At 38.2% G+C, this 14,368-nt stretch overlaps 1 protein-coding gene across 3 annotated transcripts in view; it reads right to left on the reverse strand.

Annotated features, from left to right (window-relative positions):
• The window catches only part of col5a1 (procollagen, type V, alpha 1), a 165,567-nt gene that overhangs the window by 83,220 nt on the left and 67,979 nt on the right, over nt 1-14,368 (reverse strand). For all 3 annotated transcript variants that reach the window (XM_015366905.2, XM_015366903.2, XM_015366902.2), the window contains exon 5: nt 521-652. In XM_015366905.2, the coding sequence (XP_015222391.1) occupies nt 521-652 (132 nt within the window). The remainder of the gene's footprint in view (nt 1-520; nt 653-14,368) is intronic.

Consider the following 14,368-nt stretch of genomic DNA (forward strand, 5'->3'; position numbering starts at 1 on the left):
AATATTTAATAGCTGCAAATGTCCATTGTGTAATGATATGTAAAACATGGTAGACCATACAGAGTGGCACAGTAGTTAGCATTGATGCCTGTCAGCGTTGGGGCCCTGGCTTCAATTCTGGACCTGGGGTGCTGTGAGAGTGGAGTCTGTACAGCCTCCGTGTGTTTGTGTGGGTTTTCGTGGGGTACTTTGGTTTTCTCTCACAGTTAAAGGACATGCTGGTAGGATAATTGGCTTCTGGAAAAACTGCCCCTGATGTGAATGTGTGTCCAGGGTGCTTCTTGCCTTGAACCTAATGCTTGCCGGGATAGGCTCCAGCTCCTCCGTGATGCTAAATTGGATGAAGAAGTTAGAAAATGGATGCAGTGGTAGGTTGTGAAATGGCACAGTGAATTTTACCACTTTTGAAAATGGCCATCCTTCATGAATTTAACCTTTTGAATTCACAATTGCATGACACTACATATATACTGTATATACAGTATAATGACATTTTCTTTTCCTTTTTTTCTCTACTTACATATTCATCTGGGTTGGGGTCCTGAGACTGTGGGGATTCTGGAACAGGTACTTCACAGTCCGGGCTGTAGTGCTCACAGTAGTCATATGCTGCCCGGTGGTCTGGTACTATCAATAACTGTTGGATATCTCCCTGAAAAAAATCACACATCACAAGATTATAGGAAACTTAAGCAATAAAGTAAGTCAAACCAGAAAAGATTTACAAGTTGTTTTCATTAGAAGTTCATTAGAAACCTAAAACTTAAATTAAATTTAAAAAGTACATTAAAAATTAACTTTCTTTTTTTCAATTATCTTAAACACATTTTATCCTCTAAGACTTTAGACAACAAAAAAATCTTCAATATAATTTGGGGATGGTAATTGCTTTTTGAAGTAGTGTCAGAATATCACAAAATAAATAATACAAATGTAAAACTACAGTACATACCAAGTAGATTATTATGATTTTTGAAGATTTAGAACTATATCACAGATAGCAAATGCAAAAAAGTAAAAGCCACAGCAAACTGTGATTAAACTACAGAGAATAGTGCCTTAATCCAAGAACTCAGACTCAAATTTAAAAAAAATCAAAATCACACAAAAACATCTTAAATGCTAGGAGGGCAAATTCACACCAGATGTGGCTGGATATTAATGAGCCATAAATAATATTGTGCTCATTCTACTTCACATCTTACGAGATCTCTTCTGTGCTATTTAGAATCCATGCAGAAAACAGGACAAAACACTTCAAACAGAGTCACATACACTAATCTCCTGTATTTTGATATTAGTGATAAAAAGTATAAAAAATGCATAAAAGCTTTAAAATTCTGTTCCTAATTTATTCACTTCAAAATGTTTTTGGCAGTGTACAGTAACTCCAGCCTGGAATAAAAAAACACTGATTCCTCCAGTAAAAGTCTTTTAAATCTTAAAGAAATGAGTTACACTAGCTTACCTGCAAAACAGTTCTACTGTAGCTGCTGTATAGAAGGCCCGATAGGTTAAACAGGGAGTAGATTATAAAAGCTCTGTTATAGTAATGGAGCCCACATGCAAAAGCAATTCCATATTGCAGGCATACATTCCATAATACTGAGAATAAACACAACCACCCTTGGGGCTAGTATTTAACGCTGCAAACCCCCTTCATACAAACAATTCCAGTAACGCTTTATCTCCCAAACTTTTATAAACAACAGTTTAATTCCTTATAAATTCAAATATTCAGAACACCAAATTCCAGTTACAAATGTTAGTTTCCAATAAATTTATAAGTGCTTCACACCCGATACTTAAGCAAACGTCATATGACAAAATAAGCAAAGAAAAATGGCAATGAGTTTAACTGAATGATTCAGTATTGTTAAGATTGTTTGTGATCCAACAAACCTCAAATAAATCCAGGAAAAGTCAGTAATTGCTACATTCTGAGAAGTAACACACTTTGGTTTGCAAGGCTAAACCTTTGGATAGAGAGTTAAATAATTATTGTGTGTATTTCACTCAGCTTTCAGAAGGATATAAATAAGTAATTTAGAATACAATGTTCACTACTGTTTTTTCCAGTAAGGCTACGACTTCGCTTCAAGCTAATGTTTTAGTAATAATTATTAGTCACTTGACCAGCTGTCTGCAGATACTACAAATTCAATACTGATGTGACAAATTAAACATAAAATGGTAGAAAAACACAGAATAGAAAATAATGTTAGTTCTATTCAGCTAATATCAGCTTTCCTCCTCTGCGATAATCAGTCATCTCCATTCCACTACCAATGCAGTAAGGTTAAAATCAAACACAATGTACAGTTATCAGACACTGGGCTTGTCTGAGCTACTGAAGTGTAATTGTTCAATAGTTTACTAGAATTGTTTCCTGTCTTGGCGCCTGAAAATATGTGGTCATTTTAAAACACTAACAAAATAATTTTGCTCTCATTTTGTACATTTCCCAGAAATATTCTTACATTGAACATTAAAACTTTAGTAATGTAAGTATTTTCTCATTATTTTATCACCTGTCTGATACCACTGATATTAAAACAATATCTGTACAAAATACTCAACATTAATTCACCTGATGTCTAATTTAAACACTGATGATAGGGTTAAAGAACCTTGTTTTAGGCAAACTCTTCTTTCTACACACACAAACTGGCAGAAAAAATAAACAGTGTCAAAAGTTTGTTTTCTTCCAATTAAAAACAAAATGACTCATCTGAAGATGCCATTTCTGCCATTCTGATTGTGCTTTAATTACATTAAAGTGCCAGAAGTACAGTATTATTTGTTAAAATAAGTATGAAATATCTTCAACTAAGACTAGTTTTATATAAATCTGACATATACACCCTTTGCTATGAAAACATTTTCCATTATTAGTAATACTATAAATGAAGAGCACTCCAGCTCATTAAGACTTTACAATTATATTTAAATTTATATACTGTAATTTTCAATAGTAAATGAAACTTTAAAGCCACAAACATACCTTTAATCAGTCAGTAAGAACCACCAGCAGTTTGCTATATACAGTACAGTAAGCTGAGAGAACAGTGTTTGACTATTAAAACACAATTGAAAAATCTAAGACAGACATAACAATTACAGAGCTTTGTTAAAAAAAAAGAAAAAAGGAGCAATGCGGAATATGTACTGTATAAGGTTTTATTTGGTTTATGAGTTTAATTGGACAGGAAAAGGTCATGAAAAAATTATATTAAGAATATTATTTGCTGCATCTTTGCCAATAGACATTTTCTATACTTGGCTCCACCCAATACCCTTGAAGCAAAACCCATAATAATACTAGCTATTCATGGTACCAGTAGATCAATTCTACATTTGAGGATTCTCTCCAATAAAGTACTGAAATATGTTACCTGAGTAAAAGTACTGTTGCTTCCAAAACGAATGCAGTAAAAGTAAAAAGTTTCCATATTCAAGAAAACTACTAAAGTCAAAGTACAAAAGTATCATATCTACTGTATCAGTAGTCACGTACCAGAAAGTAAAAAGTAACCATACTTTCTGCTGTTACCATGGCTTCAGTATTTACCTACTTAGTTTCACTAATTTTTCCAGCCTATTAAAATTAACAATACGGATGTTGCCAAGCCAACAAGCGAGATAGTATATTAAGTCACGTTCAATAAATAACTTATAGAAAAATAAGAAAATAGTTCTAACCTGAATTTTAGGAGTAGCAGGGGCACGGTGGCTAAGGATCTCCGCCTTAGGCTGGAAGGTTGCTGGTTCAAATCCTGTAGCTGGCACAGGAATCCTACTCTGTTGGGCCCCTGAGCTAGGCCCTTAACCCCAACTGCTTCAGAGGCACCGTATAAATGGTTGACCCTGCACTCTGACCCCAAGCTTCTCTCTCCCTGTCTTTGTGTCTGTGTGTTTCATGGAGAGCAAGCTGGAGTATGTGAAAAGACAAATTCCTAATGCTAGAAATTGTATATGGCTAATAAAATGATCTTATAATAGCTGAGTTTCCTAAGAAAAAAAGAGTCTCTGTTGGCCTTTTTTACAAACAGTCCCACAACATTTGTCACATCTTATGTTTGGGTCAATGAGTACAGTCCAAGTTGTTGACAATTTCTATAATCTGACTGTTAATTACAGTAGGTTGGGGGAGTGTTGCATTTTTCCTAAAATGTTCCTTTAATTTCCAGAGACTTCAAATTCAAAGAGAACTCAACACATCATTTAGTCAAATCATTTAGAATGAACCCATGCTGATTTTTTGGATATTGTAATAAGCTGACCAGGGCTGTGTCATCAACAGACTGATTGAGATGTCTGTGTCTTATTAAGATAACAGTCGTAAGTGTGCAAAATGTATAGTAAGGGATACAAGACACAGCTCTGTGGTGATGCAGGGGAAGGGAAGTGAATGTCACACCTGTTGAGACCTACTGTATAAATTAAGAACTCTAGGACCCACTTTATCAAGTTATAAGTTATAAATTGAGAGTTTCTGTGAGATGATGGTTGTATTATCTAAAGTTATATATTATTACTGTATTGTTTGAAATATAGATGTATAGATGTATATGTAATTTTTGCATTTTTCTGTGCTCTGAATTTGTCCTCTAAATACAAAATGCCCTAATAAAGCCCACAGAAATGCCAAGAAGCAAAGACTGCTTTGGTAGATAAGTTACAAATAACTACAATTAACCACTTTTACACCATACAGTATAATATTCACTCTAAATCATATATACTGTCTAGTATTTAATACAATGTACTGTAGTACTACAGCAGAATAATAAAATACTTTATAATGTACAGAAAAGTTCAATTTAAAAGTACTTTATAGTGTTGCTTTCACCTTCGTGTGCACTATACGTACATGATACAATCATTAAGTTTTACAATTTAATGTTTAAATGTATGTAATGTTTAAAAAATGTTGTTCATTGCTCAAAACACAAACAATTATCAATTTTCAAATTTTGAGTGTTTCTAAAATGTTTCAAGCAAGGCTAAATTACATTTAAGTGCTCAATTTAACTGGCTATTGGAGCGTTCTGTTTATATTTGAAAATGTAAATGTACATTTTTGTAAAATTGTCATGTTCTGGTCCATACTTTTATTGAAATACTTTTGATTCTTATGAAGAAATCGTACATGAGAATATTTCCTTCCTCCGTGTCCCCATTAATCCCATTTCAATTACTTCGTCTAGGAAATAATTCCCCCCTTCAAATCCATGTTTTATGGTACACAGTAAGGATGTAACAAGCGCACTCCCTGTTTGCTGGTGTGTTTTGGTGTGTTTGCTGAATGGTTCTGTTAGAAAACACTGCTGTCTGTGGTTGGGCTTCAGAATAGTAATAGTAATTGTATAATGATGGGATGGGCAGTCAACCCTAGTTTTCAGTTCCTCTCCTTGTTGTCTTCTGGCTTTTTTTCGTTCTGAATTGTAATGTCATGTACTGTACTGTCACACAGCTTTGTTAAGTGCCTTGGGGCAACCTTGTTGTGAAACGCGCTACATAAAAATAAAATGAATTGAATAGTACCTCACGGCAGCATACAGACACTTCACGCACGCACCTCTGCATTAGCCAGTCAGAATCCTTGTCCATGTTAACGTCAGTATCACAGAGGGAACGAGAAACTAAGATGCTTCTGGGAAATGTAATGGGAGTAAACTATATTTTTTGTTCTAAAACAATGTAACAGAGTAAAAGTAAGTATTCCAAAAATAAAATACTTAAATAAAGTATAGATCTAAAAAAATGTTACTTCACACCCTGCCTTTCATAGCTGTCATCTCAAAGTCTTTACAACATACTGTATTAAAAATATGTATCACAACAAATAAGAACTGAGGTTATAAAACTACATATAAAAACAGAAGAGAATGTTCACTATAATCTATATTGAAAAAATAAAAATAGTTTGATTGGCTTGATTTCTTTTGGCATGGTGTTTGATCTGGTGTTCTGGAGCTTTGGGGTATGGCAACAATGAGCCCTTTCAGCTACAGAGGTTGCATCAAGTGCTGTAAAAAAATAAAGGGTCAGGTGTGGAACCATGCCATGGACAGCATTAAAGGTAAACAAGAGTAAGAGTAAATCAACTGACAGGAAGCCAGAGCAAGGGTTCTGAAACTCCATTTGAATGTGACAAAGTCATAATTCTAGCTGCTAAATTAGGAACACATTGCAATCTGTTATTTGTAAAACTGTGAGAAGAGCAATAACCAATGTACAAGTTTAATCTGCTAATTCTCTGTCTAATTGTGTTTCTTAGTTTGTGCCTCCACCTCCACTTCGTTAGTCCAGGGGGTAAATCAGCCTCAAACACTTTTTACCACCCATGTTCATTTTAGTCTCATTTATGTTTCATTCACAATTCCCTTATTATGCTCTCAGGAGAGATGGCGAAACATAAGCCAATGAACAAGGTCATGGTCCTACTTAACTTCAAAATGTTCAGTGTGGAGGCATCTTATCTGAACACATTATGCTAAATTTTATCTGATGATATCAGCTTTTCAGTTTTTCTACTAGGCTAGCTATCAGTTTTTCTACTAGGTACCACTGTGAAAATTATATAAAGATGAAAATTGAACTTTTTCTATGCATCTACTCAGACTACAATCTGAGAAATGACATAACCAATGCATAGATTTTGTTTATTTCACTTCACAGTTCATCTGTCATGTGGGAGTATACACTTCAGAAAGGAAACGAATGCTTTTGGCTTATCATTTGCCTTTGCTAGCAAATTCTACCCTACATTTCAAACTGCACCACCATATAGCAAACCAACTGGCATGATATGGCAAAAGCAAGTTAAATTAATTGAGAAAATGATATTGAAAGCTTGCCAAATGTCTGCAATGAAAAACTAAAGCTGACAGACACAGCTATTGTTAAAAACATTATCTGCATAGCAAGCTATTTTAATGCCAACCACAGGACCTTCTTCGATGCCACATCCCTCAGGGCTGTGCAACACAATGCTAAGGTAAATTATAATAATTAATAATTAATAATAATAATAATTGCTTACACTTATATAGCGCTTTTTCTGGACACTCCACTCAAAGCGCTTTACGGGTAATGGGGACTCCCCTCCACCACCACCAATGTGCAGCATCCACCTGGATGATGCGACGGCAGCCATAGTGCGCCAGAACGCTCACCACACATCAGCTATCAGTGGGGAGGAGAGCAGAGTAATGTAGCCAATTCATAGCCAATGGATTGGCATTTGATAAAAAGCATTTCAAATTTTAACAGAACCAGTTAAAATGTTGGAAATCAGCCTCCCTCTCTTTCCAGGGGTTATCAACAGCTTGCTGTTTCATTTATACTTAAGTAGTGTGACAGTGGAGCACACCTCCCACTGCACTCTCTACTCCGCGGCTGGTGGGAATGCGCAGCTACTGGACCTGAGGCCCATCAGGTTTGCTATTTAAGATCCCGACAAGATCGAGGATGTGGTTCAAGCTCTGAACTAGTGTTCTAATGAAACGGCTATGAAATTATTATTTTCCCTTTAGTGCAAGGGCTCTTCTTTGTATGTATGGTTCCCCCACTCAAGGGGGAAGTGAAGAAGTCTTGTCTTACGATACAATTGCTCCCTGGCTAAGGAAAAGAAGTGCTCTGCCAGTGCTCATACATTCCACACAAACACACACTATTACATTTGACGCCCAACGTGGGGCTGCCTGGTTTTGTAGTCGCCATGGCCGATCGCCTAACCCTGATAGAAGAGGAAATCCAAGCCCTCACTGCCTCTATAATGGTGCAACAGGAAACCAAAGGGTCCGCCCTAAAATCAAGGTGAACACAACTCTCGCAAACCAGGCTACAAGGGGAATTAAGGGGATAACCGTACCCAATGTGCCTCAGAGGGACATGTGTCCGATCAGTGTTTCACTGAAGATGTAAAAATGGTCTGCAATATTGTCCATGCCCCCCGTAGCTCACATGGGGGAACCATACAGGACATACGAGCCCTGTGGTGGAACCCATTCTGTTAAATGGAAAGCTGCTATTAGCCCTTGTTGAGCACTCTCTGTTTGGTGGCCCCTGATGTAATCCGACCACACCAGGTCGAAAAAAACACCATGAAATTACCGTAGGCTAATTTCATAAGGAACAGCGAAAACACTAGGTAGCCCACCTAAGGTTCTGTTTCAGAGGGCAGGTTGTAGTTATTACAGCTGCTGTAGTACAAGGGCTATCACATCCCCTTATTCTGGGAAGAAATTTTCCCCTGTTCAGGGAACTGTACTCCACGACCTGCTCTAAAAGAGGCTACGACTCGGTAAAGAAACCAAAACAAGAAACAAAAAACTCAGGGCCAGAGGTAGGGTTTTTCGCGCTGGGAAAGTTCAAAGGAAAAGGGGTCACTACCCAAACTAATCCTAATGTTTCTACTTCTCCATCTTCTCCGCCTGGATCTAAAAAACAGAGCCGTCTACAGCCCAAAGAGATCCCCTTGACAACTGGGAGAAGGGCATACTCACAACAGACTCCATGAGACCAAGCAGAAAATCCTACCCTGGCCCATGCCTGAGCCCAGGCAGTGGAATTGAAAGGGCAACTGGTCAAAGGCCGCCAGAGACATCCCGAACTCTTTTATTATAAAGAATGACCTCTTATACCAATGGAATGGTCCCGGTCAGGATTGCCTTCTGGTGCCCTCAAAACATTACCAGCTTGTTCTCTGCCTGGCACACACACACATCTGCTGGGAGGGCATCTCGGGGGAGATGGGGTCTCCTGAAGAGATTCTTCTGGCCCAGCGTATACACTGACGTCAGGTGCTTTTGTACATTCTGCTCTGGCTGTGAGCTAAAGCGCCCCAAAGCCGCAGTTCTCAGCACCACTACAGCCCCTGCCTGTCATTGACAAGCCTTGTGTTCGCTTCACCATGGATATAGTAGGTCCCCTACCTAAATCCGCTCTGGGACACAAATATATCCTTGTGGATAATGCCTCCAGGTATCCTGAGGTGATACCACTATGTAAGGCCGTCAGCACCAGCATTGCTAAGGAAATAATAAACCTTTTCACCAGATTTGGGTTACCTAAGGAAATATTAACTGATATAGCAGGAGATAGCTAAACTCCTGAACATAAAATTCCTGAGAACTTCAGCGCAGCATCCACAGATAGACGGACTGGTGGAAATGTTTAACAAGTCCCTAAAGCGCATGCTAAAAAAGCTTTCACAAACCGTCAGAAGGGATTGGGACTTTATCCTCCCTCTCCTGATGTTTGCCATCCGAGAGGGAATCCTAGACCTCGCCCGGGAGGCTTGGGAGTCTCAGCGCTTGTCCACCCACAATTTACTCGACTATGTCCATTCCTTTCAAGACAGGCTTGCACAGCTGAAACTCTTAGTGGAGGAACACTTACAGCAAGCGCAAGGCAGGCAGAACAGATATTATGACTGTATAGCACAGAAAAGGATCTTCTGCCCTGGGGATCGCGTAATGCGGCTACTGCCCTCACCAGAGCACAAACTTTTACGCTAGATGGCAGGGACCTTACGAAATCCACGAATGGACTGGACTAGTCACTTACAGGGTATACCATCCGGACCACCGAAAAAAGGAAAAAATATATCACGTGAATGCCCTGAACCTTGGAGAGATCCCCCTTCGGAAGAGGCCTTCCCCGCATTGCTGTCCAGCGATGTTCCCTCTTCCACTATGGACCTAATCACTCTCTCTCCAAACCTCTCCCCCCCAACAGGTTGAGGAAGCCTGGACACTCCTGCACCGGAACTGACATCTCTTTGCATATCTGCCGGGGTGGACAAGGTTGATATAGCATCACGTGGAGACCGCCCCTAGAGTTGTTGTACGGAAGCCCCCTTACCAGGTACCCAAAGCGAAATTCAGAGGATGTTGGAGCTGGACGTAATCGAGGAAAGCCACAACCCCTGGTCCAGCCCCATTGTGCTCATCCCGAAACCTGACAACTCCTGGCACTTCTGCAATGACTTCAGGAAACTCCATCAAGTCTCCCGTTTCGATGCCTACCCGATGCCCCAGATAGATGAGCTCCTGGAGAAGCTGGGAAAAGCCAAGTTTATTACCACCTTGGACCTTACGAAGGGATATTGGCAAATCCCCCTTTTGAACCCGACAAAGAGTATGACCGCTTTTTTGACTCTTCTCTTTTCAGCATGGAATAAACCTATTACTTATCCCAAATAAATCCTTCTTGGGATTGTTAAATTATTACAGACGATTCATTCCTCACCTTGCAAAGAAGCTGCTTCCCTGACAGATTTGATGCACGCCACAGCTCCCCATACCGTGCGCTGGACCCAGGAGGCCGCTAAAACCTTTACTGACCTCAAGGTCGCTTTATGACAGGATAGAGTCCTAAGGATCCCGAACTTCCAACAAAGATTCATCTTACAAACGGACACCTCCAAAAAGGGCATTGAGGCAGTCCTGTCTCAGAAGTTTGATGGCAAAAAACACCCTATCATATAGCTCAGCAGAACTCTACTGCCCCGGGAGCAAAGATATGCTGTCGTGGAGAAGAAGTGTCTCACAGTCAAGTGAGCAATCGAAACCTTAAGGTATTACCTGTTGGGCAGGGAATTCCCCCTCATTATGGATCATGCACTACTCACCTGGATAAAGTCTAATAAGGAGAAAAATGCTCCCCAGGTGACCAGGTGGTTCCTTGCCCTTCCTTATCGTTTCGTGGAACTGCAATGGGCTGGGACTGCCCACAGAAACACAGATGCCCTCTCTCCAAACAACACTAATTGGACACTTAGGGGATCCCCTCTAAGCTGAAGGGGTGGGTATGTGACAGTGGAGCACATCTCCCACTGCACTCCCTATTCCGCGGCACGTGAGAATGTGCAGCTACAGCACCTGAGGCTCATCAGGTTTGCTATTTAAGATCCCCACGAGATTGTGAACGTGGTTCAAGAGCTGAACTAGCATTCTAATGAAACGGCTACTAAATTATTATTTTCCCTTCAGTGGAAAGACTCTTCTTTGTATATAGCGACACTGACACACCATTCGCTCCCTGGCTAAAGAAAATAATAGCTCTGGCAGTCCAAGTAAACCCACACTATTACAGTAGGAAATGCATCAAATCCCAAAACCGAGACATGATTATTATATGGCCTAGATTCCACCATTGTCATTCGATACACAAATATAATTGTATTCAAGCAAATAAGGCCTAATAAATGTTACTTCTGAGTCCATTTTCTATGTATGTTCCATGTTCCATGTATGGAAAAGCTATAATAAGGTATTAAATCCGGTGTTACAAATACTTCACTATGCTTCTTCTCTGTACTTACACATAACAGAATGCAACAAACTGAGTTTTATAATGTAATTACAACACCTCATTTAGAGTAATGCATAATTTTTAGTTAATATATCATAAAAAGGACATTATACTCTTACAAAGAAAAATTTGTGCCATTATGCAGATGGATTAAAAGAAATAAACACTTTCAGTTTAGAACAAAGGAGTTGGAGGTGAGGTGTTATGCTGATATATACAAGTTTAAATAAAAGTGTCAACTCAGGAGATCACTTCAGACTCACTAGTGAAACAAGAACAAAGGTCACTATTGAAAACCAAAAGGGAATTAATTTAAAATGAAACAACATAGCATTTCTTTATATGAAGAATTTTGCATGTCTGGAGTAGACTTTCCAGAGCTCAGCTTGCCAGTCATGTTAGATACCCCACCTGTAGACTGCTTCAAGAAGGAGATGAGGTTTAAGATTTACTTAGCTATTAAACTATGAAACAGAAAAAGATGGGTCCATAATCTGTTGACACCAAGCACAAAATGCAACACAAACGTTATTACACTTTTTACATATTTCAAAACAACAATTATATATTTGAAAAATATATGTCTTACAGATTGAAGGCCTATGTTAAACTATATTAACCAAGTTAATAGAAGGTTTTTTATCTGTACAATTCCAGTTACAGTGTTCTAATGACACTGCCAGTATTCAAAAAGCTGTCTCCTCCAACAAATGTGCATCTTTACGGGTTGAGCCACTCCTGGTGCTCACATTTTATATCAGTGTCTAATATCCCTCTTGTGCCTAACACCTGTCAATGCAGGCATGCCTTTTGTCAAGCATCATAACATATAGTGCTGACAATTTTTGCCAATGTTCTGCAATTCTTTACCCAAAGCATTGTGGGAGTATTGAATAAAGTAAACAGCCATGCTGTTTGAAGAAAACATCTTGGCGTCTTTCAAGAAATGGCTGGATTAATTAGGTACTAACAGCCAGATGGATTAGATGGGCTGAATTGCCTCCTCTCATTTTTCATTTTTGCTTATGGTTTTTTATTTCAGATAGAGAAGGCATCTCTGCTTTTTTGTAGTAGTGCATTCAACCATGAAAGTTTAGTTCTGAAAAACAATGTTCCTGCAAAAAAAAAACAACAGAACTTACATTTTGTTATTATGTCTTCTAAAGGTGAGTTTAAAATGCCCTTCCAAAAGTATTTATTAAATTCAAACTTTGAACTTAAAAAAACTGAAAGAAAAAAAAGAAAATATGAAACTAAAAATAAAGTGAAGATATATAACTATCCCATTCGATTTTGGCAACTGTACATGCATAAAATGTTGCTTACAGTATAATGAAACATAAGCTTTCTTCCAAATTAAATAATCTATTAATAAATGTCACATTGTGTTTGTTTTCTCCTCATCATAACCATGATTTTCAGATGAGAGAACATTTTTTTATCATCTAAAATGTGATCACTTGTGTTTTTCACTAACTCTTAATGGCTCTTGACTGAGTACAGACAAAATAAGTTAATAAAGCAAATTTTCTGTTGCAGTATTTAAGGTTAAAAATCTTTAAGGTATCTAATTCTTCTGTAGAGCAGCAGGGTTGAGCAGTAGGTAGCATTTTTGGCTTGCAGTGCTGGGGCCCTGTCTTCAATCCTGGATCTGGGGTGCACTCTGTGTGGAGTTTGCATGTTCTCCCCAGGTTTGCGCGAGTTTCCTCCGAATGCTCTGGTTTCCTTCCACAGTCCAAAGACATACTTTCAGGTTAATTGGCCTCTGGAAAAATTTTTCCTAGGTGTGAGTGTGTGCATGTATGTGTTTGTGTGTCTGGTGTCCCATTCAGAGTGTACCCTACCTTGCCCTTGTTGCTTGCCAGTATAGCTACTGGCTCCCTGAATTTAAAGAGGATAGAAAAAGCTGCTTTAGTAATAAGGCCATTCTATGTGCTTTCACAATAATGATACTTTGGAATGGTGTTCTGACAAGATGTCCATTTAAGCAAGTGAAAACTGTAATGACAGTTTGCACGTTCATAGCTGATGTCTCCATAAAAACATTACATTCTCTTTCTGACCTTTTACTGTTTCATCTGTGTAATGGAAACAGGAGGCCTTTGAGAAAGTGCAGCTGAGAATGAAAAGGCCTATTGTCTTCCCATTGGTTTTTGTCATGTCTTGAGAGCATAGCAGCTCAGTTCAAAGTGATATAAGTGAGATAAATGCCCATATGTACTGTATCTGTCTGTGAGAACAGTCAAATTTTTTTGTCTTGTTGAAATAACATTGAGTAACATGTAATGTGAGGTTAAAGAGTATGTCTACAACAATTCCTTATTGTTTACTTTTTCAAACAGCGCAAAATATTAAAGATCTCAGAGTCTCAATGTTCCAATGATCTGTCTTGAACAATTAACATAATATGTATACAGGTCTTTTTAATTACTTGCATTCATTTTTACTCTCAATTCAGAAATTTGTCCATGTCATAGTTCAGGATGAAAAGTAAAAGAACTATCTGTGCATGACTTTGACTACTGTAGGTATTATCCTTTTACTAGGTAAGACTACAAAGTAGTGAACAGCACATTATCACTTTCATGACTGGTGGCAACTGGATTTGAAATCCAATCGATTTCACAAAAATGATAAACATTTTAATTAATTTTAGACATCTATTAATCTTGTTATAACAAGATATCTTGTTATATTTGCTCTAAAGAGCAAAAGAAACACAAAATACCAGAGATAAATAGGTATACCAGACTTTTACAATAGATCCCAAAGGTTTCATTCACCCTAAATAGATTTGAACAGTGTCATGCTTCAGCAGGATTGAAACAACAAGGCCTAATTGATACCTGCTCCTGTGAAACTAGTCTGAGAATGTTATCACTAGCCCTAATGTATACTTTAACTCACAAAAAGTGTCACAGATCTGTCTAGCTATCAGTATTTTGTCCTTGTTCTGCGAAAGGAAAGCAACTCCTAAAATGAGATTAATAAACCACTTCTTTTAAATGGGTTATAATGTAATGTGTTTTTAATAAAACTAATG

This window comes from Lepisosteus oculatus, chromosome 24 (assembly GCF_040954835.1).
Source record: "Lepisosteus oculatus isolate fLepOcu1 chromosome 24, fLepOcu1.hap2, whole genome shotgun sequence".
NCBI lineage: Eukaryota > Metazoa > Chordata > Actinopteri > Semionotiformes > Lepisosteidae > Lepisosteus > Lepisosteus oculatus.